Source organism: Salvelinus namaycush, chromosome 20, assembly GCF_016432855.1.
Source record: "Salvelinus namaycush isolate Seneca chromosome 20, SaNama_1.0, whole genome shotgun sequence".
Lineage (NCBI taxonomy): Eukaryota > Metazoa > Chordata > Actinopteri > Salmoniformes > Salmonidae > Salvelinus > Salvelinus namaycush.
In genome coordinates, this window is record NC_052326.1 from 44406476 (window position 1) to 44433010 (window position 26535).

The following is a 26535-nucleotide window of genomic DNA, read 5'->3' on the forward strand; positions in this document are numbered from 1 at the left end:
AGACAACAATTTCATTTTGATGGCAATTTGAATGCACATACCATGACAAGGTCCTGGGCCCATCATCGTGCTATTCATCCGCCACCATCACTTCATGTTTGAGCAAGATAATGCACGGGCCCATATCATAAGGATCTGTCCAGAATTCCTGGAAGCTGAAAATGTCCCAGTTCTTCATTGGCCTGCATACTCACCAGACATGTCACCCATTGAGTATGTTTGGGATGCTCTGGATCAACATGTACTACAGTATGTTCCAGTTCCTGCCCATATCCAGAAACTTCACACAGCCATTGAAGAGGAGTGGAACAACATTCCACAGGCCACAATCAACAGCCTGATCAACTCTATGCAAAGGAGATGTGTTGCACTGCATGAGGCAAATGGTGGTCACACTGACTGATTCTGATCCACACCCCTACCTTGTTTTTAAGGAATCTGTGGCCAACAGATGCATATCTGTATTCCCAGTCATGTGAAATTCATAGATTAGAGCCTAATGAATTTATTTAAAATTGACTGATTTCCTTTTATGAACTGTAACTGAGTAAAATCTTTGAAATTGTAATTGTTGCATGTTGCTTTTATACTGCCAAATTTTCAAAAACATTGGAGGTGGCTTAAGGTAGAGAAATTAACATTAAACTATCTGGCAACAGCTATTGTGGACATTCGTGCAGTCCGCATGCCAATTGCGTGCTCCCTCAAAACTTGAGACATCTGTGGCATTGTGTTGTGTAAGAAAATAGCACATTAGAGTGGCTTTTTATTGTCCCCAGCACAAGGTGCACCTGTGTAACGATCATGCTGTTTAATTAGCTTCTTGATATGCCACACCTGTCAGGTGGAAGGGTTATCTTGGCAAAGGAGAAATGCTAATTAACAGGGATGTAAACAAATTAGTTCACAAAATTTGAGAGAAATAAGTTTTTTGCGCACATGGAACATTTCTGGGATCTTTTATTTCAGCTCATGAAACATGGGACCAACACTTTACATTTTATGTTTATATTTTCTTCAGTGTAGATCATTTGAAAATAACAAGGCTCTTCGGGTCCAATGCAATGTCTCTCTAAACAGAGTAATTGGTATCACTTAGGATGACAAAAAAAAATATATATATTTCTAAATATAATTAATTAAAGGGATATTTCGGCATTTTGGCCCTTTATCTACTTCCTAAGAATCCGATGAACTTGTAGATACCATGTCTATAGCTGTGTTCGAATACTCATACTAACAGCACTATTTGTGACGTAAATAGACTATTATAGTATGCTTGTTGGTCATAGTATGGATATAGTTATTATGCCAAAAGTTCCCGGTGGTCGCACTACATTTTCCAAAATACGAAGTATAAAAGCAGTGATCACTCTTTCCGTGCTTAAGGGCCTATAATGTAATTATTCAGAAAATGGGCGTGACTTCAACGTTTTCGGATTTGAATAAAATAAGCAGCCGAAGTCCAACGAGAGCGGATACAAATTCATTGGTTTAACTAATTATGACAAACGTTAAGAAAATGAGAAATGTAATAAAGTAATTACTTTTCAAATAAGTTACCTTACGTTATGTTGGCTGACAATTTGTTAGCTACACCATCCTTACAAAGCGCATAGCATATACCAGTATGTTAGCTAGCTACCTAACATTAGTTGGCTACTAATACATCGAACTTGCCAGTATATTTACTATCTACCCAACGTTTAGTGACTTGATTACTCCCGTCATTCTTAGTTTAGCTAAATCGTATAGTCATTGTGCTTTCACAATGGACATTTGTGCGTTCATAAATTCGCTCTGGCTATCTAATTTGATTCCAGAGCACTCTCGTCTGAGTGTACCTGTGGCAGAGCGCAGAATAACTGATGAATTTACTAACGCTCAACCCCAGTTGAATATGGCCATTATCGGCAAAAAAAGCATAATTAAATTGTTTCCAGCAGCACAATCACCAACGCTCTGGAAGACATAAAAACAGCCTAACCAGCTCTGCTAGGGCGAGTAAATGGTCAGAGTGAGGTGTTCTTTCATTTGTGTCTGGAAGTAGCTAGCAAGTTAGCTTGGATGCTTGACTGCCATTGCGTGGTCAGAACGGGCCAGTGTCCAGTGTGCGCTCTGAATTTATGAAAGGACAATCTGACAACGCTCTGAATTTACGAAAGCTCAGAGCGCACTCGGGCACTCCAGATGGAATTTACTCCTAAAATGTCTTGCTAGTAATTTGTTATGCTAACAAGCTAGCAAGAGGTTGCATTGCAACAGCAAAAAACTTCCGGTAGACAGGGAAGCGCTAGTACGCTCAACTGAAAGAATATCATTCGTTTACAGTATACTAAAATGAACTAATAGTATATACTCATTAAGTATGTAGTATGGGTATTCGAACACAGCTTCTGTGTCCAGTATGAAGGAAGTTAGAGGTAGTTTTGTGAGCCAATACTAACTTGCATTAGCACAATGACTTGGAAGTCGAAGTACTAGCAGATACCAATAGACATCCAGTCAACTGACTACGTGTGCTAGTGCTAGTTAGCAACTTCCTTCAAACTGTACGCAGAGATACAAATTGTATCCATGAGTTCATCTGACCATCGAGAAGTAGATAAAATCCCTAAGTATCCCTTTAAATATGAAAGCTTATAAATCATAAGCAAAAAGGCACCGTTTCAGACCATGGCCATTTCAATTACCCAAACAGTCAATTTACTCAAACCTGGAATGTATTTGGGATGTTCCCAAATACTGGAAAGGTGGGCCTGAGTGAAAAAGTTTGGAAAACCACGTGCTAAACGACTAAAATGTAAATATAACTGGAATTCTTGAGCAGCACAAATGCACATTGCGCCAGTATCATTTAGTTATTGGCAATATGGTATGGCCAGTGCAGTATGTCTTTTTGCAATCAAGTATAGCATAATATGAAGTATATAGTGTTGCGTAAAATGCAGTGTCATCGGTGCATACGTGTACATTTTTCTCTCTGCTGAAAGCCAGACACTTTAGTTTTTAATTGCATCAGATGAATCGACACAAAACAGAGAATATTAAATGAGAACCTTTCACATCTACAATATTCCAGGCCATCAATGCTTATTAATTAAAACTATTTCTGAACTCCGAAAGGGATCGAATAAGGGAGAAAAGAGGTGATGAGAGAGAAGGACAGATAGAAAGGAAAACCAGTCAGTTGTACAGTTGTCTAGTCAGTTGTACAACTGAAGGGCTTCAACTGAAATGTGTCATCTGCATTTAACCCAACCCCTCTGAAACAGAGAGGTGCGGAAGGCTGCCTTAATCAACATCCACGTCTTCGGCGCCAAGGGGAACAGTGGTTTAACTGGCTTGCTCAGGAGCAGAACGACAGATTTTTACCTTGTCAGCTCGGGGATTTGATCCAGCAACCTTTTGGCTAGGCTACCTGTCGCCCCAGACAGTGTGTCTGTGTGTCTAACCCAGAGTGGACAGGTCCAGTGGCGAGTGTGTGTGTGTGTGTGTGTGTGTATGTCTAATCCAGAGTGGACAGGTCCAGTGGCGAGTGTGTGTGTGTGTGTGTGTGTGTGTGTGTATGTGTGTCTAATCCAGAGTGGACAGGTCCAGTGGCGAGTGTGTGTGTGTGTGTGTGTGTGTGTATGTGTGTCTAATCCAGAGTGGACAGGTCCAGTGGCGAGTGTGTGTGTGTGTGTGTGTGTGTGTGTGTCTCATCCAGAGTGGACAGGTCCAGTGGCGAGTGTGTGTGTCTAATCCAGAGTGGACAGGTCCAGTGGCGTGTGTGTGTGTGTGTGTGTGTGTGTGTGTGTGTGTGTGTGTGTGTGTGTGTCTCATCCAGAGTGGACAGGTCCAGTGGCGAGTGTGTGTGTGTGTCTCATCCAGAGTGGACAGGTCCAGTGGCGAGTGTGTGTGTGTGTGTGTGTGTCTCATCCAGAGTGGACAGGTCCAGTGGCGAGTGTGTGTGTGTGTGTGTGTCGTCTCATCCAGAGTGGACAGGTCCAGTGGCGAGTGTGTGTGTGTGTGTGTGTGTGTGTGTGTGTGTGTCTCATCCAAAGTGGACAGGTCCAGTGGCGAGTGTGTGTGTGTGTGTGTGTCTCATCCAAAGTGGACAGGTCCAGTGGCGAGTGTGTGTGTGTGTGTGTGTGTGTGTGTGTGTGTGTGTGTCTCATCCAGAGTGGACAGGTCAAGTGGCGAGTGTGTGTGTGTGTGTGTGTGTGTGTGTGTGTGTGTGTGTGTGTGTGTGTGTGTGTCTAATCCAGAGTGGACAGGTCCAGTGGCGAGTGTGTGTGTCTAATCCAGAGTGGACAGGTCCAGTGTGTGTGTGTGTGTGTGTGTGTGTGTGTGTGTGTGTGTGTGTGTGTGTCTAATCCAGAGTGGACAGGTCCAGTGGCGAGTGTGTGTGCGCGCGAACGTGTGTGTGTGTCTAATCCAGAGTGGACAGGTCCAGTGGTGGTAGGGGCTCTCTCCAGTAGGAGAAGTGACTGAACTCGGGGCAGTCGAAGGAGGACGACCTCCCATCCTCAGAGAGCATAGGGAAGAAGTGCTCCACCAGCTCGCTCAGGTGAGTGTACCTGTGGTGCACACACACACACACACAATAATGTGCCGGAGCCATCACAGCTCTATAAATTCAGCTGTAATTATTAGGAGTCTGATCTATTCCGCATCTTGGAACAGACATGACAGCATGCTCTAAACCAAAGCATGCTGTTATCAGGAGCATTTTAAAATTTTTATAAAATAATTATTAAATCAAGACAAAAACTGTACTGTATGTATTTAGTGTGCACTTATGAGGAGTGGACTGATGACTGTCACTCCTCTGTGGCTAGTGTACTTACGAGGACTTGCTCCCTTTGTTCTTCTCCTGAATGAGCTCACCCTTGGGGTTCACAGTGAAGATCCTGGTGTCAGGGACACCCACTTCCTTATAAGCATTGGCATCCTGGGAAAGTCCAGACAACACTTAAATCAAGGTTTATTTAAAATACAAAAAAACTCAATCCATCCCCTAGGGAACGGATTGAGAAACAATTGCCAAACACAGACAGTGAGTCAGCGGTGTGTGTGTGTGTCTGAAATCTGTCTTACCTACTAAAACTACATACTGTGTACTAATCATAGTACATACTATTTAGAAAGTACTGTTTAGTAAAAATGTGGGCCTCCCGAGTGGTGCAGCCTCGCAGTGCTAGTGGTGTCACTACAGACACGGGTTCAATACAAGGCTGTCTCGCAGTCGGCCGCAACCAGGAGACCCATGAGGCGGTGCACAATTGGCAAAGCGTTGTCCGGGTTAGGAAGGGTTTGGCCGGGCTGGGATGTCCTTGTTCCATTGCGCTCTAGCGACTCCTTGTGGCGGGGCCGGTGCATGCACGCTGACTTCTGTCGCGAGTTGTACGGTGTTTCCTCCGACACATTGGTGTGGCTGGCTTCCGGGTTAAGCGAGCAGTGCGTCAAGAAGCAGTGCGACTTGGCAGTGTCGTGTTTCAGGAGGACGCATGGTTCTCGACCTTCGCCTCTCCCGAGTCCGTACGGGAGTTGCAGCGATGGGACAAGACTAACTACCAATTGGATATCATGAAATTGGGGAGAAAACAGGGTAAAAGTACAAAAATATATATGTTTGGTATACAGTGAGCAAAAAATATCAACATATTTGGCTCAAATGCATAATTTTGTCGTTTCCCGCCATTTGTTCATTTGGTACAGCCCGTCCCCTATAAAATGTTATATTTTCCCAAAGCGCCTACTACTAAAAACGCAAGTCAGGGAATCGGACAAGGCCTGTGTATGTGTGTGACTGTGTGTGGCTCACATTGGTTCTGTTGCCAAAGGCTGCATAGAAGGGCTTCCTCTGGGGGTTGAACAGGTCTCGGATGTCGGTGAGGCAGGCGATCTTGAACACCTCCGGCTTCTTCTCTACCACCTCTCTGTGCAGGGCCGAGAAGAAACTGCTTGGGGCCAGCAGCACGGGGCCCTTGGGGAGGACGGTGCCTTTGTCGTTCACCCACTGCAGGTAGCCCTTGGTGATGTCAGCCATGCCGATGGCCCGCGCCGAACAGTAGAGGAACTTGTATCCGTTTCTAGAAGGGAGAGCGAGGAGGGGTTACCCATTGATAATAAAACAACAACTGGATACAAGCATCTTGTAAGTTATCACTGGCTTCCAATGAGAGGCACATCATGGCACATTCATTTAGAGCAGGAAGTGTTGTTTCACAATGTTGTCATTTTGGCTCAAAATAGAGTTTTGGAACCAACACATGCACAGTAAATACTGATGGTGGAGGGAACAGCTGCATCTTGTTCATTATGAACCTAACAGAAGAAAACAGACTGAAAAAGAGAGGGACTATCTAGACATCTACTGAACAGGACCCTGGTGTGACTTACTGGTGGATTTTGTGGTAGAGACGGGCAATGCCGTGGTGTGTCCAGTCTTTCCCCAGCTGAGGTAAGATATGACCCAGGGCATCAGACCTGTAATTGGCAAGGAGAGAGTTCATAAAGCATTGAACACACATTCACATGTACATACAGATTGGATCATACTGGGCTGAGATGGTGCTAAACTGTCTCTAAAAGCACAGGGTAGTACCTTTCTTACACACACAAACACACACTCACTTTGTGATGGTGCCATCGATGTCTGAGATGACGACGTGGTCGTCCCAATTCCACAGGTAGATGGCGGCTTCGCAGCGACAGGTGCCCTGGTACTGAGTGGTTACGCTGAACATAACCTTGTTGGCCCCCTCACGCAGTTTCAACCGCTCCTGATCACAACACAGGGTAGGGATTATGAGGCAGTGTGTATGACTGTGTGTGCAGGGTTTTTTCTGGATCAAACGGGCTTAGGTGGTGGGCGTGGCAGGGGGGCACAGTCGGCTCGTCTGCCTTGCCCAAATTTTAGAGGCCCCCCATCTTGGCGGTGTAGAGAACGTTTAGCATTTTTAAGACAATTTCCTGCAATTCTACACATTTCTCCATGGACCTGAGAAATGTTTGCAGTTTTAAAGCAAATGTCCTGCGATTCTACATATTCTGCCCTGGAGCTGAAAGAATGTGGCCGTTTTAAAAAGGTGATTTCCTACAATTCTATGCATTTTGACATGGCAAATGCTGTGTTATTTTGCTCAAACTTAACAAAAAAAATGTACTGCTAAATAAATTGCTTTTCGAATGTTCAATTCTTCCTGACTGCCTAACTTTTATTTTTGTGATTGTTAGTTAACAAACACACACACACACCCCCCATTCAAAGGTTTGGACACCTCATTCCAGGATTTTTCTTTATTTTAAATATTTTCTAGATTGGTCGAATAATAGTAAAGACAACAAAACTATGAATCATGCAGTAACCAAAAAAAAGTGTTAAATAAATCAAACAATATATTTTAGATACTTCAAAGTAGCCACCCTATGCCTGGATGACAGCTTCGCACGCTCTTGGCATTCTCTCAACCAGCTTCATGAGGTAGTCACCAGGAACGCATTTCAATTAACAGCTGTGCCTTGTTAAAAGTTCATTTGTGGAATTTCTTTCCTTCTTAATGAGTTTGAGACAATCAGTTGACAAGGTAGGTGTGGTATACAGAAGATAGCCTATATATTACCCTATTTGGTAATAGACCAAGTCCATATTATTGCAAGAACAGCTCAAATAAGCAAAGAGAAACAACAGTCTATCATTACTTTAAGACATGAAGGTCAGTCAATGCAGAAAATGTCAAGAACTTAGAAAGTTTCTTTAAGTGCAGTCACAAAAACCATCAAGCGCTATGATGAAACTGGCTCTCATGAGGACCGCCACAGGAATGGGAGACCCAGAGTTACCTCTGCTGCAGAGGATAAGTTCATTAGAGTTACCAGCCTCAGACACTGCAGCCCAAATAAATGCTTCATAGGGTTCAAGTAACAGACAAATCTCAACATGTTCAGAGGAGACTGCGTGAATCAGGCCTTCATGGTCGAATTGCTGCAAATACACCACTACTAAAGGACAACAATAAGAAGAGACTTTCTTGGGCCTAGAAACATGAGCAATGGACATTAGACTGGTGGAAATCTGTCCTTTGGTCTGGAGTCCAAATTTGAGGTTTTTGGTTCCAACCGCCGTGTCTTTGTGAAATGCAGAGTAGGTGAACGGATGATCTCTGCATGTGTGGTTCCCACCGTAAAGCATGGAGGTGATGGTGTTTGCTGGTGACACTGTCAGTGATCTATTTAGAATTGAAGGCACACTTAACCAGCATGGCTACCACAGCATTATGCAGCGATACGCCATCCCATCTGGTTTGCGCTTAGTGGGACTATCATTTGTTTTTCAAAAGGACACTGACCCAACACACCTCCAGGCTGTGTAAGGGCTATTTGACCAAGAAGGAGAGTGATGGAGTGCTGCATCTGATGACCTGGCATCCACAATCACCCGACCTCAACCCAATTGAGATGGTTTGGGATGAGTTGGACTGCAGATTGAAGAAAAAGTAGCAAACAAGTGCTCAGCATATGTGGGAACTCTGTTCGAAAAGCATTCCATGTGAAGCTTGTTGAGAGACTGCCAAGAGTGTACAAAGCTGTCATCAAGGCAAAGGGTGGCTACTTTGAAGTATCTCAAATATAAAATAGCATTAGATTTGTTTAACACTTTTTTGGTTACTACATGATTCCATATGTGCTATTTCATAGTTGATGTGTTCACTATTATTCTACAATGTAGAAAATAGTAAAAATAAAGAAATACCCTTGAATGAGTAGGTGTGTCCAAACGTTTGACTGGTACTGTTGGTCCATTACCTTTTCTATACAAGTTAGTGCTGTGAAAAAGTATTTGCCCCCTTTCTGATTCTCAATTTTTGCTACAATATGCTAAATTGGATCTTCAAACAAAACCTAATATTAGATAAAGGGAACCAGAGCTTACAAATAAAAAAAGTATTTTATTTAATTAAAAGTTATTCAACACCCGATTCCCCTGTGTAAAAAAGTAATTGTCCCCTTACACTCAATGACAGCAACCAAATGCTTCCTGTAGTTGTTGATCAGTCTTTCACGTCGCTGTGGAAGAATGTTGGCCCACTCTTGTATGCAGAACTGCTTTAACTCAGCGAAATGTGTTGGTTTTCAAGCATGAACTGCAACATCTCAATTGGGATTAGTTCTGGACTTTGACTAGGCCATTCCAAAACTAAAAATGTGTAGTTTTAACCATTTAATGTTGACTCGATTGTGTGTTTTGGATCACTGTCTGTCTTGTTGCATGTTCCAGCTGCGCTTCAGCTCCCACATGGATGGCCTGACATTCTCCTGTAGAATTGTCTGATACAGAGCAAAATTCATGGTTCCTTCTATTAAGGCAAGCTGTCCAGGTCCTGAGGCAGCAAATAATCCCCAAACCGGCACACTACCACCACCATGCTTCACCAAAAAGTTGACTCAAGTTTGACAAAAATAACCTGGATGATCATCAAGACTCTCGGAAGAAATCTATAGACAGATTAGTCAAAATAATAACTTTTTGGACGACATGGGTCCCATTATGCCTGACGAAAATCAAACACTACATTCCACAGTAAGAACCTTATACCAACGGTCAAGCATGGTGGTTGTAGTGTGTTAATTTGGGGATGCTTTGCTGCTTCAGGACCTTGACGACTTGCCTTAATAGAAGGAACCATGAATTCTGCTCCGAGGACAAATACTTTTTCACAGCACTGTATATCGGGTTTCAGTCATTTAAGTTTACAGGGAAAACATTTTTCGATCCCAAAAAAAGGAATGGACTTAGGCGATCCGAAAAAATGACTGGTGTGTGTGTGGCAGTGATGACGTACTATCTGTTCGGAGGTGAGGCGTAGGGACTTGCGGTACATTTGGCTAAAACACTGGGCAGTGTTTATGGTCTCTAGGGTCTCTGATGATAGGTTGCCCACTCTGCCTAGGCCCGCCTCCTCGTCACTAGTCAGGTCATCCAGAGTCGCCCTGAAAAGTCACATATGGCAGAATTACTAGTCCATCAGCTAAAAACACTACAATCGGTCATATGCGTTACGCATGAGGAACAGTGTGTGTCTGTGTGTAATCACTCACAGTATGGTTGTTGAGGGACCAGTGACAGACACAGAGGTTGAGACATCATTCTTGGTCTGTGCCTCCTCTTGGTCCTGCTTAGAGTTCTCTCCAGTCTGCCGTAGGGAAAGACAAAGAAACATGTTGTTGTTAGGCAGCTCTTTAACATTATCCTTCATTATAAAACGGGTAGTTTGGATCCTGGATGCTGATTGGACGAGCAGTGTTCAACGCTGTGGCGTATTTGCTGAAATTGGCACACCTATGCCTGCTAACAGTTCCTTCAGCGGTATCACTGCGCCGCCATAAGAATATCATCATGTCCACGATGCTGTCCGAACCTTCTCTTGAATTTCTCTCAACAACAGCATTTATCTGTGACTATATTCATGATATAGCACAGCCTTTTGTGCCTTATTGCTTAAATACAAAGATGATTCATGAAATTCCAAATTGACTAAAATGTTAACTATAAGGTGTGCTGGACAGGAACAACATGTGTAATGGCTGGGGGTTCCCAGAAAACCTGGGTTGTGTTAATTAAGTGACACGCTAGCAAAACATGTTGCAACTGAAAACAAAAAAGATTGTTTCTTATTGGACAAGTTCAGATAGTACCTTCCTTTTTTCTTCCGTTTTGTGCCTACTGAACACAACCCTAGCATGGATTGAGAAACCCTGTGATAGGCTACCTGGTTTGAGTTAGTGTCCATGTCCTTCCTCCTCCAGGAGAACCACCAGCGGCCAGACTTTTTGGGCATCTTGTCCTTCACCAGCTGGTCAATGGCACTCTACATACAGTACAAGGTTAAAGATCATATAGCACACCTGTCACCACTTTCCCTACTTCCTCCTGAAGTGTGCACTCGTACACTACTCCCCATACATTGGTGTACAGTAAGTATGAGCCAGAGAGAAACTTCTCTTCATATTTATTTATACTCGTCATTTAATTTCAAATCCATGAAGGGAAGTGAACAAGGGTAGAGATTAGAGATATACCTTTGGTATATTCTTTTGAAAAACTTGCATTGACAGAACCATAGGGGCAGCCACTGCCCAGTTATAATACCTAAAAGAGCACAAAAAAAACATGAATTTGTCAATGGACAGACACATTTAAAATATGATGGCAGAACCACAAGCAAGCAACGTATTGTACACTACCAAATGCAACTCTAACACTTACTTTGAGTTGATGCAGATAACCAGGTTTGGATCTTCGATGATTCCAGGGTTGCTCACCAAATCCTGGTAGTTCACAACGTGCTCCATAAACTGATCTGGAACAGAGGCAAATGGCAATAGAGAAAGTCAAGAAAAAGTCTCATCAATCCAACTGTTAGAAATGGGTAAGAATGCATAGGTTACCACGTGTTCATATTTCATCTAAAAAAAAGTCCGTCTTCATTGTTCTCTCTAGCTTGTTAAAGATCATCACTAGAAGCAGCTAATGGTGAGCGGATGTGGTTCCTTCCATCGGACACATACACAGCTGCACAGAAATAGACATTGCAGGAAAGTTCTTCTGCAACAGGGTGATCAAATTAGGATCCTACATCTGTACACACACACACCTTTGTTGATTTGACTGGTGTGGCCGGTGCGACCGCAAAGGGACATGCTAACGTCCATGTGGTTGGTGGTAGAGTCGGACAGGTACTCTGTGCCGCTGTCCATGGCCCCACTGCCCACCGACTGGGGAGACTGGTTACCAGAACCGGACCCTTGCTCCGCACCGAGCCGCGAGCATCCTTCTGCCTCACTGAGTGGAGAGGCATAACCATTAGCAAAATCTTCTACCACTATGCCTTTTACGTATTTACTTGAGAAGTGAATTGCCTGAGTTGAAATGGAATTGATCCCCATGCTGATTCCATGTACATAATGGATAATCTAACACTAATATTTCATCACTATGAGGCAATAGAAAGTTCCAAGCTGTTGCATTTATCAGGTGCTATTCGGGAGTGGGATCAATAGGTTCTAACTTTGAGAAACACTCAAATGACTATTGATTTGGTATAGGATGTGATACAGTCTATGATATCTTATGTCTGCTGATGTCCATGTGAGTCCCTACCAGTGTGACCTGCCTTGTGAGGACACAGTCAAGCCTAAGATAACATTACTCATGATCTGGTTAGGGAACGCATCCTGCTACATTATACACAGAGTTAACTAATTTGTGTCATCCTTGACACTGAGTAAGTGTGGAATGCGGAAGCCATGCCAACTGGGAACTTGGCTCATACCTAGACAGAAGTGGGGGAAAGGTGACATATTTTGGGCTAAATATTATGAAATCCATTGCCTGTTGACCTCCATTCCATGGGAAATACCAAAGCATAATTATGTGGGGCATGAAAACCCCAGTTGATAAAGAGTAATGTCCGTTCTAACTTTAAGTAGCTCCGTGTCCGAATACCTGTACTTGCATTCTAAATAGTAGGCATTTTGGGTATACAAAAATAGAAAGTTAGATAATGTGACATTAAATATTTTGTATGCTTTAACCGTCTAGAGGGAACATTGAATTTTGCATTACTGCTATTAGCCAATAGAAATGCACTGAATAACAGATTCACTACATGTTACAACAGATAGTCCCCCAAAACAATCTAAAGGAAGTTTGTTCTGAAATGTCGGTCCTATATCTGAGAGACATAAGAAAGACTTTTATTTTACATGCATTTACCTCCATATATACACACTTCCATTCATTTTTTAAACTAGTACTGGGGACCTTCAGAGGAGTCCCAAGAGGCTTGTGGGGGTCGTAGAGTAAAATGGAGAACACCATTTTGAGAGTCTCATCTGTCAATAGAGGGTTCATAATAGTTCAGGCCAAACCGTTCAGACGTTTTCGTGAGAAGACCGATTTTTGGAATGTATCATGGTCTGACAAACACTGCTCTAGCTCTACCTCATTTCACCGCTGATGTGGAAGGGCGATATCAGCAGATGTGGTGGATTGAGAAGCAGACAATGCAACAAAAAAACATCTCTCTAGCTTAAGCAAATGGATTCTTAATGGAGATTTTATTATTTGATTTCCACGGGGTGGGGGGTGTGAGAGGGGGGGGGGGAAGAGAGAGAATTGTAGGACAAGGGTTAAACGCAGGTTGACGTTCACTGTCATGAATCTTGCCCTGGAGGCAGAACTGAGCAATTTTCACTAGATGGACCAGCAAAGTCAAAATTGGCTATATAAATTCCTGAAAACAAAAAGTAGCTTTTTTGGTCTTGGTTAGGGTTAAGCTTTAGGGTTAGTAGTGTGGTTAAGTTTAAAATCAGATTTTCTGATTTTGCAGAGCTGCCTCCAGTGCAAAATGCATGACAATAAATGCCAACCTGCACTTTAAATGCTAGGATGTCATACTTGTTTCGGCTTTTCATCTAATATGAATTCGCTGCATGCTATTGAGGAAGAAAAGGAAGGACGGAAGGAAGGAGAGCTGGGAGCCCTTTACCTTTTAGGTGGGAAGTAGAGAGCTGCCACCTCTGGGTCCAGGTTAGACAAGTCATCCAGGTAGATGTCGGAGGGTCCAAGGTGCTGACTGCGTTTACCTGTGTTCACACAGCACAGCAGCAGAGACAGACCACACAATTCAATGTCATGTCAAAACCAACACTCAAATCTTCTTGAAGATATTACTATAATGCGTATACCTGTCAAATCCTCTCAGATCTACAGGATGTGTGCCCAGGGTTTAGGGATTGAGACGAGATCGGTTTCTCACCTTTCTTCTTGTCCTGGTGCTCTGCTGAGCTAGACTGCTCCTCCCCCAGAGCCTCAGTGGCTAACAAGTCTGTCACTCCGACACTCTCTGCAGCCTGATTGGTCAGGGAGCCGTCTGTGGCTTTGTCCGTCATTGCAGAGCCGTTCTCTGTCTCCTCCCCTCCCTCGGTGCAGGGCTCAATCCCGCTGTCACCCTCACTCAAGACAACTTCTGTCCCTTGTCCATTGTGTTCTGGAAAGGCACTGTGCTGTTCTGGTTGTGCTCTACTACCCAGATACTCTGTGGTAATGAGACCTAAGTTGGCTGCACTGGCATAGCTAGTTGTGTTAGCCAAACTAGCCTTGTTAGCTATAGCAGTTGTGCTGTCGCTAGCTAGCCTGTCTGCGCTGATTGTGCCAGCTTTGCTACCTTTTATGGATGGGATGTGTGTGTCTATACAGTTTTCAACTTGGCTAACAATGTTGTTAGCTACACATTCAACATTTGCTGTGCTTTCTTCGCTAGCTTGTCTATCAGTGTTGTCTACATTAGCCATGCTAATTGTGTTAGCCAGGGAGTTTCTGGAGTCTTCCAGCTCCGGGTTGGATGGGGACTCCTCGGCTACTTCATCCCCTGCCTGCTGGGTCTCTACTTGTGGCTGCGTTTTTGTTTTTCTAGGCCCTGGGGCTTGGGGCGATTCTATGCTAGCCATCGCTAACGATGCCAATGTTAGCGGTTCTGAGAAGAGCTCTGAGGTGTGGTGATTCGGGGTGGAGTGGGTCATATTGGAGGCTCTCTCCAGGTCTATGCGGGAACTTTCTGTGGGTTGGACCGCTGGTCCGGTCCTGGGCGTGGGCCTGACCACCACCGTCACGCTACTGCTCGGACAAAGCTGGACAAAGCTAACCCCGGGCTCTAGGCCCATGTCGAAGGAGTCCTGCCGCTGGATGGTGCGGAAGTGGGAGCTGTCCGAGCAGTGGATGCCAGCGGAGACATGCTGCACCTCCACCCTCCCTCTCTCCGTTGGACACATCTAGAGGGAGCAGGGAAAACAAAGCAGTGTCGTGATGGAGCTACTGAACAAACTTTTTATGACACCTGTATGTCCAGTTGTCAATTCTATGTCATGTAGGGATGTGCCTTTCAAGCACGATTCGATTCGCATCTAGATACATGGGCTCTGATACAGTACTGGAACGACTGTACTGTGTGAGTGTGTGGGAGGGGGGGATCCCCATCACCCACCAATTAACTTGGCATTTTAGCAGCACATTTTTGGGGGCGCTAGTAATATGTCAATATTTATCTGTAGAAATGAGCAATTAATATAGAACAGCTTTGGATTTCACCCCAGTCTTAAAAGCGAATGGTTTTGACCATTTGGGGCGGTAGGTAGCCTATCGGTTAAGAGTGTTGAATCCCATGAGCAGACTTGGTGAAAAAAATCTGTCAATGTGACCTTCAGCAAGGCACTTAACCCTAATTGCTCCTGTCTAAGTCACTCTGGATAAGAGCATCTGCAAATGACAAAAAAAAAATTGAACTTTGAGAGCTGCTCTACTCCGACTCCCGCTCAGACCATAGGCCTACAGTGCAGCTCAAAATAAGTACAGCAGAAATTACAACTTTACCCTGTCCATGTAAAAATGACTATTTAAAGCAAAACTACCTTCATCATTTCCTATGGTGAACCTAGCAATCGAAAAGCCCCAATCAGCAGCGAGTTGTGACCACTCCAGTAGCCTACACACCTCTGTCGGTAAAACGATTTTCTACAGTGTATTTGGTAACAATGACCAAGCAAATAAAATTGGTTGTCACCCAACTAATAAAGCCTATGATTTGACATAGCGAAAGCCATTTTACAAACATTTGAATGCTGAAGATGCTAAGAATATTAGATCAGGGAGGCTCTGGTTGGCGTGAGCAGCTGCACTCTGTATGCACAGTTGTTATCAGACTTAGAGATCAATGACTCATACACATTTACATGCGTAGTTAGTTAGGCTACTGAAGGAGAGGACACATCAACTCAGTCACAAAATATTAGATATTTTTGTAGGGGGGGATACAATTATATGATTAAGAAAAACATTAGTGAAGCGGCAGTTCATGATTTTTGAAATAATTTTCAGACCAATTCATGCCACATTTGAACCGGGGATGGATGCCCATCAGTGAATTGTTACATCCCTAATGTCATTTTATGTCACCTGTACTCCCTGTTATGACCTCTATGTCCCATTATGACGTGTTATGCTACCCATATGTCCTGTTATGACACCTGTACACCCAGTTATGGCCTCAATATGCCCTGTTATGTTATACCTCAGGAAAGCCACCCCAGTTCCACTGCATCTGAGGCCCTGAAGACTCCGGAGGCTTCACCAGTAGCTCAGAGTCACTCTTGGGGGAGGAAGGACGACTATAGAACACACTGGAAATAGAAGACACAGAGAGAGGCTAATTAATTGAAGGAAAGAGAGAGAGAAACTGTTGAAAAAGAGAGACAGAAGGAGATGGGGGGGGCAGAAGAAGCTCTCAGAAGGCTCTGACGAAGGTCATGCATACGTAAACCTAAGCTAGATAAACAACTGATAGCGGCAAGCGGAGCGTGCAGGTTTTTTTTCTTATTTCAACAATAGTTCCAAATAATTCCCACACACCTGCAACAATTAACCTCAGATGTGTGAGTGTTTTTCCTAATTAGAGAGAGCAGGAGAAAAAAAGACAAGAGGGAAAAAGTGACAGAGAGGGTTCATAAACTGGAGAAAGAGGGGGACAGACAGTAAAAGAGAATGAAAATACAAACTTATTTTAACTGACTACCAGTGGCGGTTTCTAGGACACAGATTAGACTATCCTAGTCCTGGATCAAAAAGCAAACTCATTGGAGAATTTTTTTAGGGTCTGGGATTAGGCTTAATCTGTGTCCAGGAAACTGCCCCTTAAAGTGCAGGTAAATTGCCTGACCTGTTGTCTGGCCATAATGTCCAAATGTACTCTTAAATCTCTAATCGGTACAGCCAGAAGAGGAATGGCCACTCAGAGCCTGGTTCCTCTCCAGGTTTTTTCCTTAGTTCGTGCTTTCTAGGGAGTTTAGCGTGGCCACGGTGCTTCTGCCTGCATTGCTTGCTCTTTGGGAGTTTAGGCTGGGTATCTGTAAAGCACTGTGACAACTGCTAATGTAAAAAGGGATTTATAAAATACATTTGATTGATTGTCTGACCTCTCTGAGGGGGACCACTCTCCATCAGAGTGAGGGTGGACGTCCCTGGTCTGCACGGCCACCAACTCTTCATGCGGCTCCTCGGACAGCGAGAAGTACACAGACTTACTGTTAGGGAGACAAATTGTATTTATTTTTTAAAGTCAGCCACAGGGTATCAGAACACTAAAGCTGATCACTCAAAGCCACATACCGGATGCTAAATCTAACAATTAGACCTGGGTTGAATATGTATTCGCCTTCCACCTAACACTCAAGGTATGCCTGATTTAGCTTGGACGGCACAATGAAACCGATAGAATAGTAATTTTCAACCAAAGGAATTAATGTTTTCAAATTGTAGTTGATGGGTTGTTCAACGAAGAGTACATTTTGCATCCCTTTGATATTTTAAGTAGAATTTGTGCACCAATATTTAATTTTAAAAAGCCTGTTATCTTACATTAAGTGCCCTTTATTATAGACCACATGTAAAATTCAATAAAATTAGATTTTTAATATGAATAAAGACTTGCTAAATTGCCAAAAATCTGTCTCTCCTCTAGTTTTTCAGACTTCTAGCAAGATTTTAACCCACTTATCGCCACCATTTGTCCACGTTTTCACCATCATTGTAAGGCCCTACTTACGTTCTGGCTTTGACAATCATTTCTGAAGATTATCATTTATTTCATGTGATTACTTTACTTCGGTCCCTCATTTTAAGGTCAACACTGATATGTGAACTTAACTCTCTTTTTAATATGGTTAAATTATACCTTTTAAAATTATATTTTCAAAAGAAACATTGAACATGGAATCAAATTATACTGTAAAAGCAGGTCAGCTGGTTGTCATCTTTTTGTCCATTTTCTGGTGTTTTGTGGTGGGAAACTGAGCCCGTCGAGCATAACATGTCAACTGTTACCCACAGATAGTAGTGAAGTCGGCTCGGTTTTGAATATTCAAAAAGTTTTCGATTATATAAAAAGTCCCATGACAGTAGTGACTGCTTATCAATTTTTAACCATCAGTTATTTACATTACTAAAATATTTCAGTTGTTGTGTATATTACATTTGTTATTTGTCATTTACCTTGACTAACCTGTGCCCCCGCACATTTACTCTGTACTGGTATCCCCTGTATATAGCCTCGCTACTGTTACTTTGTTTCCCTTTAATTATTTGTTATTTTTCTATTGTATTTTTTAAACATATTTTTTTGTATTTTTTTTAAGGGTGGCTACTTTGAAGAATATCAAATGTAAAATATATTTTGATTTGTTTAACACATTTTTGGTTACTGTATGATTTCATAGTTTTGATGTCTTCACTATTATTCTACAATGTAGAAAATAGTAAAAAAATAAATAAACATGATATGAATGGGTGTGTCCAAACTTTTGACTGGTACTGTATGTAGAACATTGGCCTGTTGGAAACTAAAACTCCCTACAATGTCCCACAGTTTAGGCATTATCTGAGAAACTGCAATGCAACGTGCGAACGAAATGGACAAAATGTAACGAGCTAAATGGAATTCAAACAACTGAACTGAAGTTGGACAATTAGACATCGAAACATAACTGACATTTCGGTTCATCGCTGAGCACTAACAGATAGTCTAGAAATCTTTTAAAATGTAAACTTTTTGGTGAAGCTTGCATTCAATTGCTCTCCCTGTTGCACACAGCAAGCTTCTATTCCCCCTGTCACAAGGTTATTTATGGATGATTTAAGATGGAAAAACTCAACCCTGTTATTTTTTTTTGAGATGGGAAAAATATATGTTTTATTAAGTTGAACGTGTCCTCTTTATGACAATAAAAAAAAAAAAAATTAAGTTACACAAGGGTCGTGTTTATCACGCAAAAAATAAAAACACATATGAAATATCTTGCTGCGTTTTGTAAATGCAGATCTCATTGTAATTTCTGCTCAGACTAATTTTGTGCTTCAGCTGCACTCGGATGAGAATTCACAAATGGGCATTCTATCAGCAGAGATGTGTAGCTACTTTTCTCAGTGTAGCCTACTTTTCTCGGGTAAAATGCCAGACTAATTTCAAACAAACATTTGGAAATGTAGCTGGCTACATTCTTTCTATGATAAACATTCAAAATATGCATCGTTTTGGCAAAAACATACTTTGCTTTTTCATTGTAAGCTCAATTACTTTTGTGGCTGCTAGCCAAATTGCAAAGGAACTTCTGTTGTCATCTGATGAATGAAGCTATTTCCTGCCAAATGTGTTGCAACAATGTATTTACTGCGAAGGAAAATGATAGTTGCACGCCCCTGATCATTCTATCGAAGCAACAAAAAGTGACTTTCAATATAAAATGCAGGTGAAAAAGTTTCAAATGCTGATTTCTGAACTCTAAAACGACACCTGTTACACTACCCAAAATGTACTCTATTCGTGGAACAACCCTGATAGTGACCTGGCGAGCATGGGCGTGTTGGGCTCTTCTTTGGAGGGGCTCTCCTGTTCTCCTGACTGCTCCCTCTCTCTCTCTCTTTCCCTCTCGTCGGACGAGGAGCTACCATCTTCTCTTAGGTGGGAGTCGGAGCGTATGCGTACTCGCCGCCTCTTTTTCCTTCGTGTGCTTCCGGAACTGGGGAGCCCCTCTAAGGTTTCCTCAGCCACCTCCAGCAGCTCTATGTGGATGGGCGACGTGCAGAGGTGGGCTGGCACTCTGGACTGGTTGGTGGGGGGGGGGGGAATGCATATTTCAAACTAAGGTAAAGAAAGGTACTTGCTAGGCTACACATACAGTGCATTGGGAAAGTATTCAGACCCCTTGACTTTTTCCACATTGTTACGTTACAGCCTTATTCTCAAATTAATCAAAGTTGTTCCTCATCATAAAAAAACAGAAATACCTTATTTACATAAGTATTCAGACCCTTTGCTATGAGACTCAAAAATTGAGCTTAGATGTTTCTACAACTTGATTGGAGTCCACCTGTGGTCAATTCAATTGATTGCCTTTACAAATCATGTCCACACACCTGTCTATATAAGATCCCAGTTGACAGTGAATGTCAGAGCAAAAACCAAGCCATGAGGTCCAATGAATTGTCCGTAGAGCGCCGAGACAGGATTGTGTCGGGGCACAGATCTGGAGAAGGTTACCAAAAACACAGCAGCATTGAAGGTCCCCAAAAACACAGTGGCCTCCATCCTTATTAAATGGAAGAAGTTTGGCACCACCAAACTGAGCAATCGGGGGAGAAGGGCCTTGGTCAGGGAGGTGACTGACAGAGCTCCAGAGTTCCTCTGTGGGGAGGGGAAAAACTTCCAGCAGGACAATCATCTCTGCAGTACTCCACCAATCAGGCCTTTATGGTAGATTGGCCAGACGGAAGCCACTCCTCAGTAAAAGGCACATGACAGCCCACTTGGAGTTGGCCAAAATAAAACTAAAGACTCTTAGACCATAAGAAACAAGATTCTCTGGTCTGATGAAACCAAGATTGAACTATTTGGCCTGAATGCCAAGTATCACATCTGGAGAAAACCTGGCACCATCCCTACGGTGAAGCATGGTGATGGCAGCATCATGCTGTGGGGATGTTTTTTACCAGCAGGGACTGGGAGACTAGTCAGGATCGAGGGAAAGATGAACAGAGCAAAGTACAGAGAGATCGTTGATGAAAACCTGTTGCTGAGCGCTCAGGACCTCAGACTGGAGCAAAGTTTCACCTTCCAACAGGACAACGACCCTAAGCACACAGTCAAGACAATGCAGGAGTGGTTTCAGGACAAGTCTCTGAATGTCCTTTAGTGGCCCAGCCAGAGCCTGGACTTGAACCCGATAGAACATCTCTGGAGAGAACTGAAAATAGCTGTGCAACGACGCTCCCCATCCAACCTGACAGAGCTTGAGAGGATCTAGAGAGACGAATGGAAGAAACTCCCCAAATACAGGTGTGCCAAGCTTGTAGCGTCATACCCAAGAAGACTCAAGGTTGTAATCGCTGCCAAAGGTGCTACAACAAAGTACTGAGTAAAGGGTCTGAATACTTATGTAAAATGTGATAATTCAGTTTTATATTTGTAATAAATTAGCTAAAATTTCTAAAAACCTGCTTTTGCTTTGTCATTGTGGGGTATTGTGTGTAGATTGATGAAGGGGGGGGGGGAATAAAAATTCAGCCAATTTAGAATACGGCTGTAACGTAACAAAATACGGAAAAATTCAAGGGGTCTGAATACTTTCCGAATGCACTGTACAGCATCAATAAGCTACAGAAGAAACTAAATAGGTTACATCATGTCACCTTCCCTATTAGCTCAACACAACTATAAAGAGAGGTTCAACTCCATGACTGAACAAACCTATAGGATCAGATAGTCAAAATAAAATGTTTAAAAACATACCTCACAATCCTCATTTTCCTCCACAAAAAAAGCTTCTCCATTGTCCCCCAGTTTCATTTGCAGGTGAACTGGCTCCCCATTGATCTCTATGTCCACCTGCAACACACGGTCACAGGCAGTGTGTGTGTGAGAGACTATCCGCTTATATACAGTACATGCACCCTCCATTTGTAGACAACACCACACACTCCAATCTTCTTCTTCTTCATACTCACCACTTTCTCCTTGGAGCGTAGCACCCCCAGCTTGCCAAAGCGCACATGGAACGGAGAGCACTGGAGGCTGCCGTCGGCCTGACGCACCACGATGACATCGATGGCCCCCGTGAGCGTGGCTGGGTTCAGGCCCCGGTATAGTTCTTTGACCGTCACAAACACAGTCTCCGCCAGCTGCCCCACATAGTTCATGGTCTGGGACTGGAGGGGAGAGAGCAGGTCAAGGGGTAATTCTTGTCCTATGTTTACACAATTCTTTACCAATCTTATTGATTTGAGAAATATAATATAACCTAGTATCATCCAAGTTTGTTGGCAAAGCAGAATATTTACATACACTGAAAGTACAAAACATTAAAAATACCTGGTCTTTCCATGACAGACTAACCAGGTGAAAGCTATGATCCCTTATTGACGTCACTTGTTAAATCCACTTCAAAAATCAGTTTAGATGAAGGGGAGGAGATCGGTTAAAGAAGGATTTTTAAACCATGGATTGTCCATGTGTGCTATTCAGAGGGTGAATGGACAAATCAGAACATGTAAGTGCCTTTGAATGGGGTATGGTAGTAGGTGCCAGGCGCACCGGTTTTGTGTCAAGAACTGCAATGCTGCTGGGTTTTTCCTTCTGAACAATTCCCATGTGTATCAAGAATTGTCCACCAACCAAAGGACATCTAGCCAACTTGACCCAACTGTGGGAAGCATTGGAGTCAACATGGGGCCAGCATCCCTGTGTAACACTTGACACCTTGCCCGATGAATTGAGGCTGTTCTGAGGGCAAAAGGAACTCAATATTAGGAAGGTGTTCCTAATGTTTTGTGTACCAGGATCAAGTCCACTGTCAAATCTTTTGTCATGCTAAACCAAGATGCCAATAGGCTAGCCTAAGTGTTTCGAACAAGCTTTATTGACCTTTGGAATGAATGAGTGTCAAAAAAGAAATAGGTTAAAGATACACTGCTCTGATGAAGATCAAGGTTCAGCACTGCAGAACACACAACAATCTAGTGATGTGATTTAATTGAACTACTCATGATGATGAATCAACACACCTTATATAGAGTTCCTATTCATTGGGTCAAATATGATGGATCTCTCTTTATTCAAAGGGGATAGCTGCACTTGCTACATCCATTTTTAGACACTTAAATGTATTATATATTTGTCCATTGAAATCAGTGGTTGGTTGACACTTTCTTATTGTTTGAACTGCAGATTACCGCTAACTATTTTGTTACTAAGACAGGTCTGAGGTTATGACAATGTAACAGGCTCTAGGCCTAACAAATCAATACATTTAGAGATAGTGGTACTCTGCTTAGACCTATTATCTGAAATGCTATGTTAAACAGCTTAGGCTAAATAGGGCTACTTAGAAATTACGTCAATTTGTTCTGATTTAGAAATGCTGAGATTAGTCTAAATCAATTCATTCTGACAACATCTAGGCCTATCCGAATTTCATTTTGAATTGTTTCAAAGTCAAATCTATACCAGACTGACTACAGTAATAGTGTAGAGCGGGGATCATAAACTAGATTCAGCCGTGAGCCGATTGATTCTTGAGCAGATAGGTCAGGGGGGCGGAACATAATTACAAATAAATTGTAGACTGCAAAATCTGATTGATCAGAACTGTTCAATGAGAATTACTCAGTGATTTGCATATAAGTTTAGAAGAATCCCCACAAAACTAAATAACAAAAACTATCAAAACAGGAAGACCGAGGCAATCAGGCTGTTCTAGCTTCATTCTGATGATCAACACAGTTATCAGGCTAGCCTATTAGAATGAAGGCCTCGAAGAAAGAGAACATTTAGAAGGCTAAAGGCGTCAGTATGCTTCAGTTCGGGAACCGAACAAGTGTGCTCGTATACTCCCTTAAAAGACCTTTGCATGAAAAACAAGAAAAAAAGTGGCAAGAGTACCGTTTGTCCATTTTGAGATGCCGTAGGCAGTGTACGCTTCCTCAAAAGTCCGAATTAATCTAAGTTAACTCAAGGAATCTCTCATTAGTTTTGATGTTTTTTCTGAGAACATCTTAGTCGTACAATTTTACATCTAACTAAGATGGTTGGTGCAGTATTTCTCAATGAAAAGATTTGCACGAAAACGAGTTGTCTCTTGTTGAAGGACAACAAATACTTCATTGAAAATCCCCACTGTTATCCAATCACTGTAGCCTAATGTATCACAAAAATCATCAACCGCAACTAGAAAAGCCTGAAATAGCAAAGAGAAGAACACAATCACACCTGCTGCTGATCCGTTCAAGCGTTAGACAAAGCGTGCGATTCCTACATGTCCTGATGTGTCAGACAGGCTACAACATGCTTCTTAGCCACGGCATGCATCATAGCCATGGAGAACCATTCATTCAGATTAGCCTAAGTGGTAGAGATAATTCAAAGGCAAACAAGCCCAGAGGCAAAAAAATAAAGACTCATTCCATCTGTTAAAATGTGTGTACTGTGTGTGTACCTCTGACATATGTGCTACCAGCATGCCCCTGATGTGGAGCAAATAATGTCATGTGATGGCCATGACCTGTAAAACAGGTGTAGGTGGAATTTGCCATGGTCACATGATTTAATAGCATCAAATTTGATGCCAAAATCCTCACTCCCTCAATAGTGAGTTTATTAATTTATGGGATGGGTCAGATTTCAAACAAGGCATTATTTGGACAAAAACTGTGACATGCCTAACTGGAGGAGAACGTCAGATGTCGTGAACAGAATTTACCTTGAGAGGCAGGCAGCCCAATTCTGATTTGTTTGCCCATTGTTGGCAAAATATCTTATCTGATTTGTGAAAAGACCAATTTGTGGGGAAAAATATCAGAATTGGGCTGCCTGTGTGAATGCATCCATAATATTCCAATAATAAATGTGACATTGTGGCTGTGCTAACTAGCTATAGTAACTAGTCAGACAAACAAACTGCGCTTCCAAATTATGATTAATTTATTATTTTTATAATGATGAACATCCAGACACTTAGCCTGGCAGTCTGCATGTTTAAAATAAATTACATTCGGTAACTATCTATCGTTTTCAAACCAGTTGCGTAGTTAAAAGCAGTTGGTGGTGGGCTACCAGCTAGCCAGCCATTATAGCTAATTTAGATAGTTGTCAGGGAATTCATATTCTGGATAACAACAGTATCGACCCAGCCAGCCAGCGACGCGGCTGGCTGAAATAGCAACTATTAGGTTCACTTTACAAAACAAAACTTTATAACATATCAACGTATGATTATCTCACATATCAACGTTCTATTGACATTTTTGAACTCTTAAACAACGCTAAAGTAACGATTCTGTTGATTTTATCTTACCTGGCAGACGGAGTTTCCGAAAAATTATTAAGTGACTTCCTACTTCATGCGCTGCGCACACGATTCTATGAATGGAAGAAGACGCAAGTCAATCATTCGAATAACCAATTAAAATATATGGGGAAAAAGCAAAGAACACGCCTCTGGTTTGTTTTGTACTCAATGCGTGCACCCAGAGCTACGTATTTAGACGTAAAGGGTTCATCTGGGGCAAACGCAATAAACATGCCGTAGTTTAATAAAATGTATTAAACTACGGCATCAATAGTCTTTATTTACACTTGTAAATGAAAGCAATTCTTATTGAACTGAGGATATAAAGGTTAAATAAAACATATATTATCGAATGCTGGTTGGGGAGTAACGGATTACATGTAATTCCTAAAAACTAATTCCTAAAAACTGGAATTACATGTAGTTCCTACAAAAAACTGTAATCCGTTACGTTAACAGAAAAAAATATTGTAATCAGATTACAGATACTTTTGAAAAACTAGATGATTACTTCGAGGATTACTTTGAAATTCAGAAAATATGTTTGTGAAAAAAATCTTTGACAATTCTTTATTTTCTCAATGACATTCAAATCAGCATAGAAAAAGGCACAAATTTAAGTTTGTTCCACCTGAGCGAATCTGACCACAAATCAAAGTCCACTATGATAACACACCACGGATCGCGGAAAATAGCAGGAATAGGCTTTTGTAGGCTACAGTCCAAGCTATGTCTTCCAATGGTGCGACTGCTGTCGGCATCCACAGATTATCCAATTTGAACAAACGTTTGGAGGTCAGGATGACAGTGTAACAGTATAACTTTAAACCGTCCCTTCGCCCCGACACTGGCGCGAACCAGGGACCCTCTGCACACATCAACAACTGACACCCACGAAGCGTCGTTACCCATCGCTCCACAAAAGCCGCGGCCCTTGCAGAGCAAGGGGCAACACTACTTCTAGGTTTCAGAGCAAGTGGCGTAACTGATTGAAACGCTACTAGCGCGTACCCGCTAACTAGCTAGCCATTTCACATCCGTTACAACAGCATTGGTGTAGTCTACGGCGATAAGGATGTCACTTATTATTGTGCTGTACATATTGTGGTTGTTGTGGATGGCTGTTCACAAATCTAAATGTGTATTTGAACCCAATAATGGTTCAATTCAAGAAGTTGTAGCTGCCTATCAATCATTGTTTTTGAAACCAGTGGACAGCCAATGAAAAATGCGCAGCATAGTGCGGATCCAAATCTATGGAATAAAAATGGGGCTTTTATTGCTCAATCAAATTCATACGGATAAAAACAAAATCCATGTGCCTAATGGACACATGCTCAAACGTGCACACTTTTGATAGACTTAAAGGGCCAATCTGTAGTTGCTACATCAATTTTTGGACAAAAATATGATATATACCCTACTATTCAAAAGTTTGGGGTCACTTAGAAATGTTCTTGTTTTTGAAAGAAAATCAATTTTTTTGTCCATTAAAATAACATCAAATTGATCAGAATTACAGTGTAGACATTAATGTTGTAAATTACTATTGTAGCTGGAAATGGCAGATTTATTTATGGAATATCTACATAGGCATAC

The 26535-nt window shown here is 42.3% G+C and overlaps 1 protein-coding gene across 1 annotated transcript; it reads right to left on the reverse strand.

The window, feature by feature from the left end:
* Window positions 1–3768: 3768 nt before the first annotated feature.
* LOC120065396 (phosphatidate phosphatase LPIN2-like) lies at window positions 3769–25008 on the reverse strand. Its single transcript, XM_039016379.1, has 19 exons — window positions 24943–25008; window positions 21599–21799; window positions 21384–21479; window positions 19441–19700; window positions 17017–17124; window positions 16116–16224; window positions 13809–14820; window positions 13539–13635; window positions 11643–11830; window positions 11255–11348; window positions 11068–11137; window positions 10758–10856; window positions 10087–10181; window positions 9831–9978; window positions 6622–6770; window positions 6388–6474; window positions 5810–6077; window positions 4833–4936; window positions 3769–4562 (listed from the first exon to the last, which is right to left on the reverse strand). Exons 2-19 carry the CDS (start codon window positions 21788–21790, stop codon window positions 4415–4417), a joined length of 3324 nt encoding a protein of 1107 aa, XP_038872307.1. The 5' UTR covers window positions 21791–21799; window positions 24943–25008; the 3' UTR covers window positions 3769–4414.
* Between the last annotated feature and the right edge of the window lie 1527 nt (window positions 25009–26535).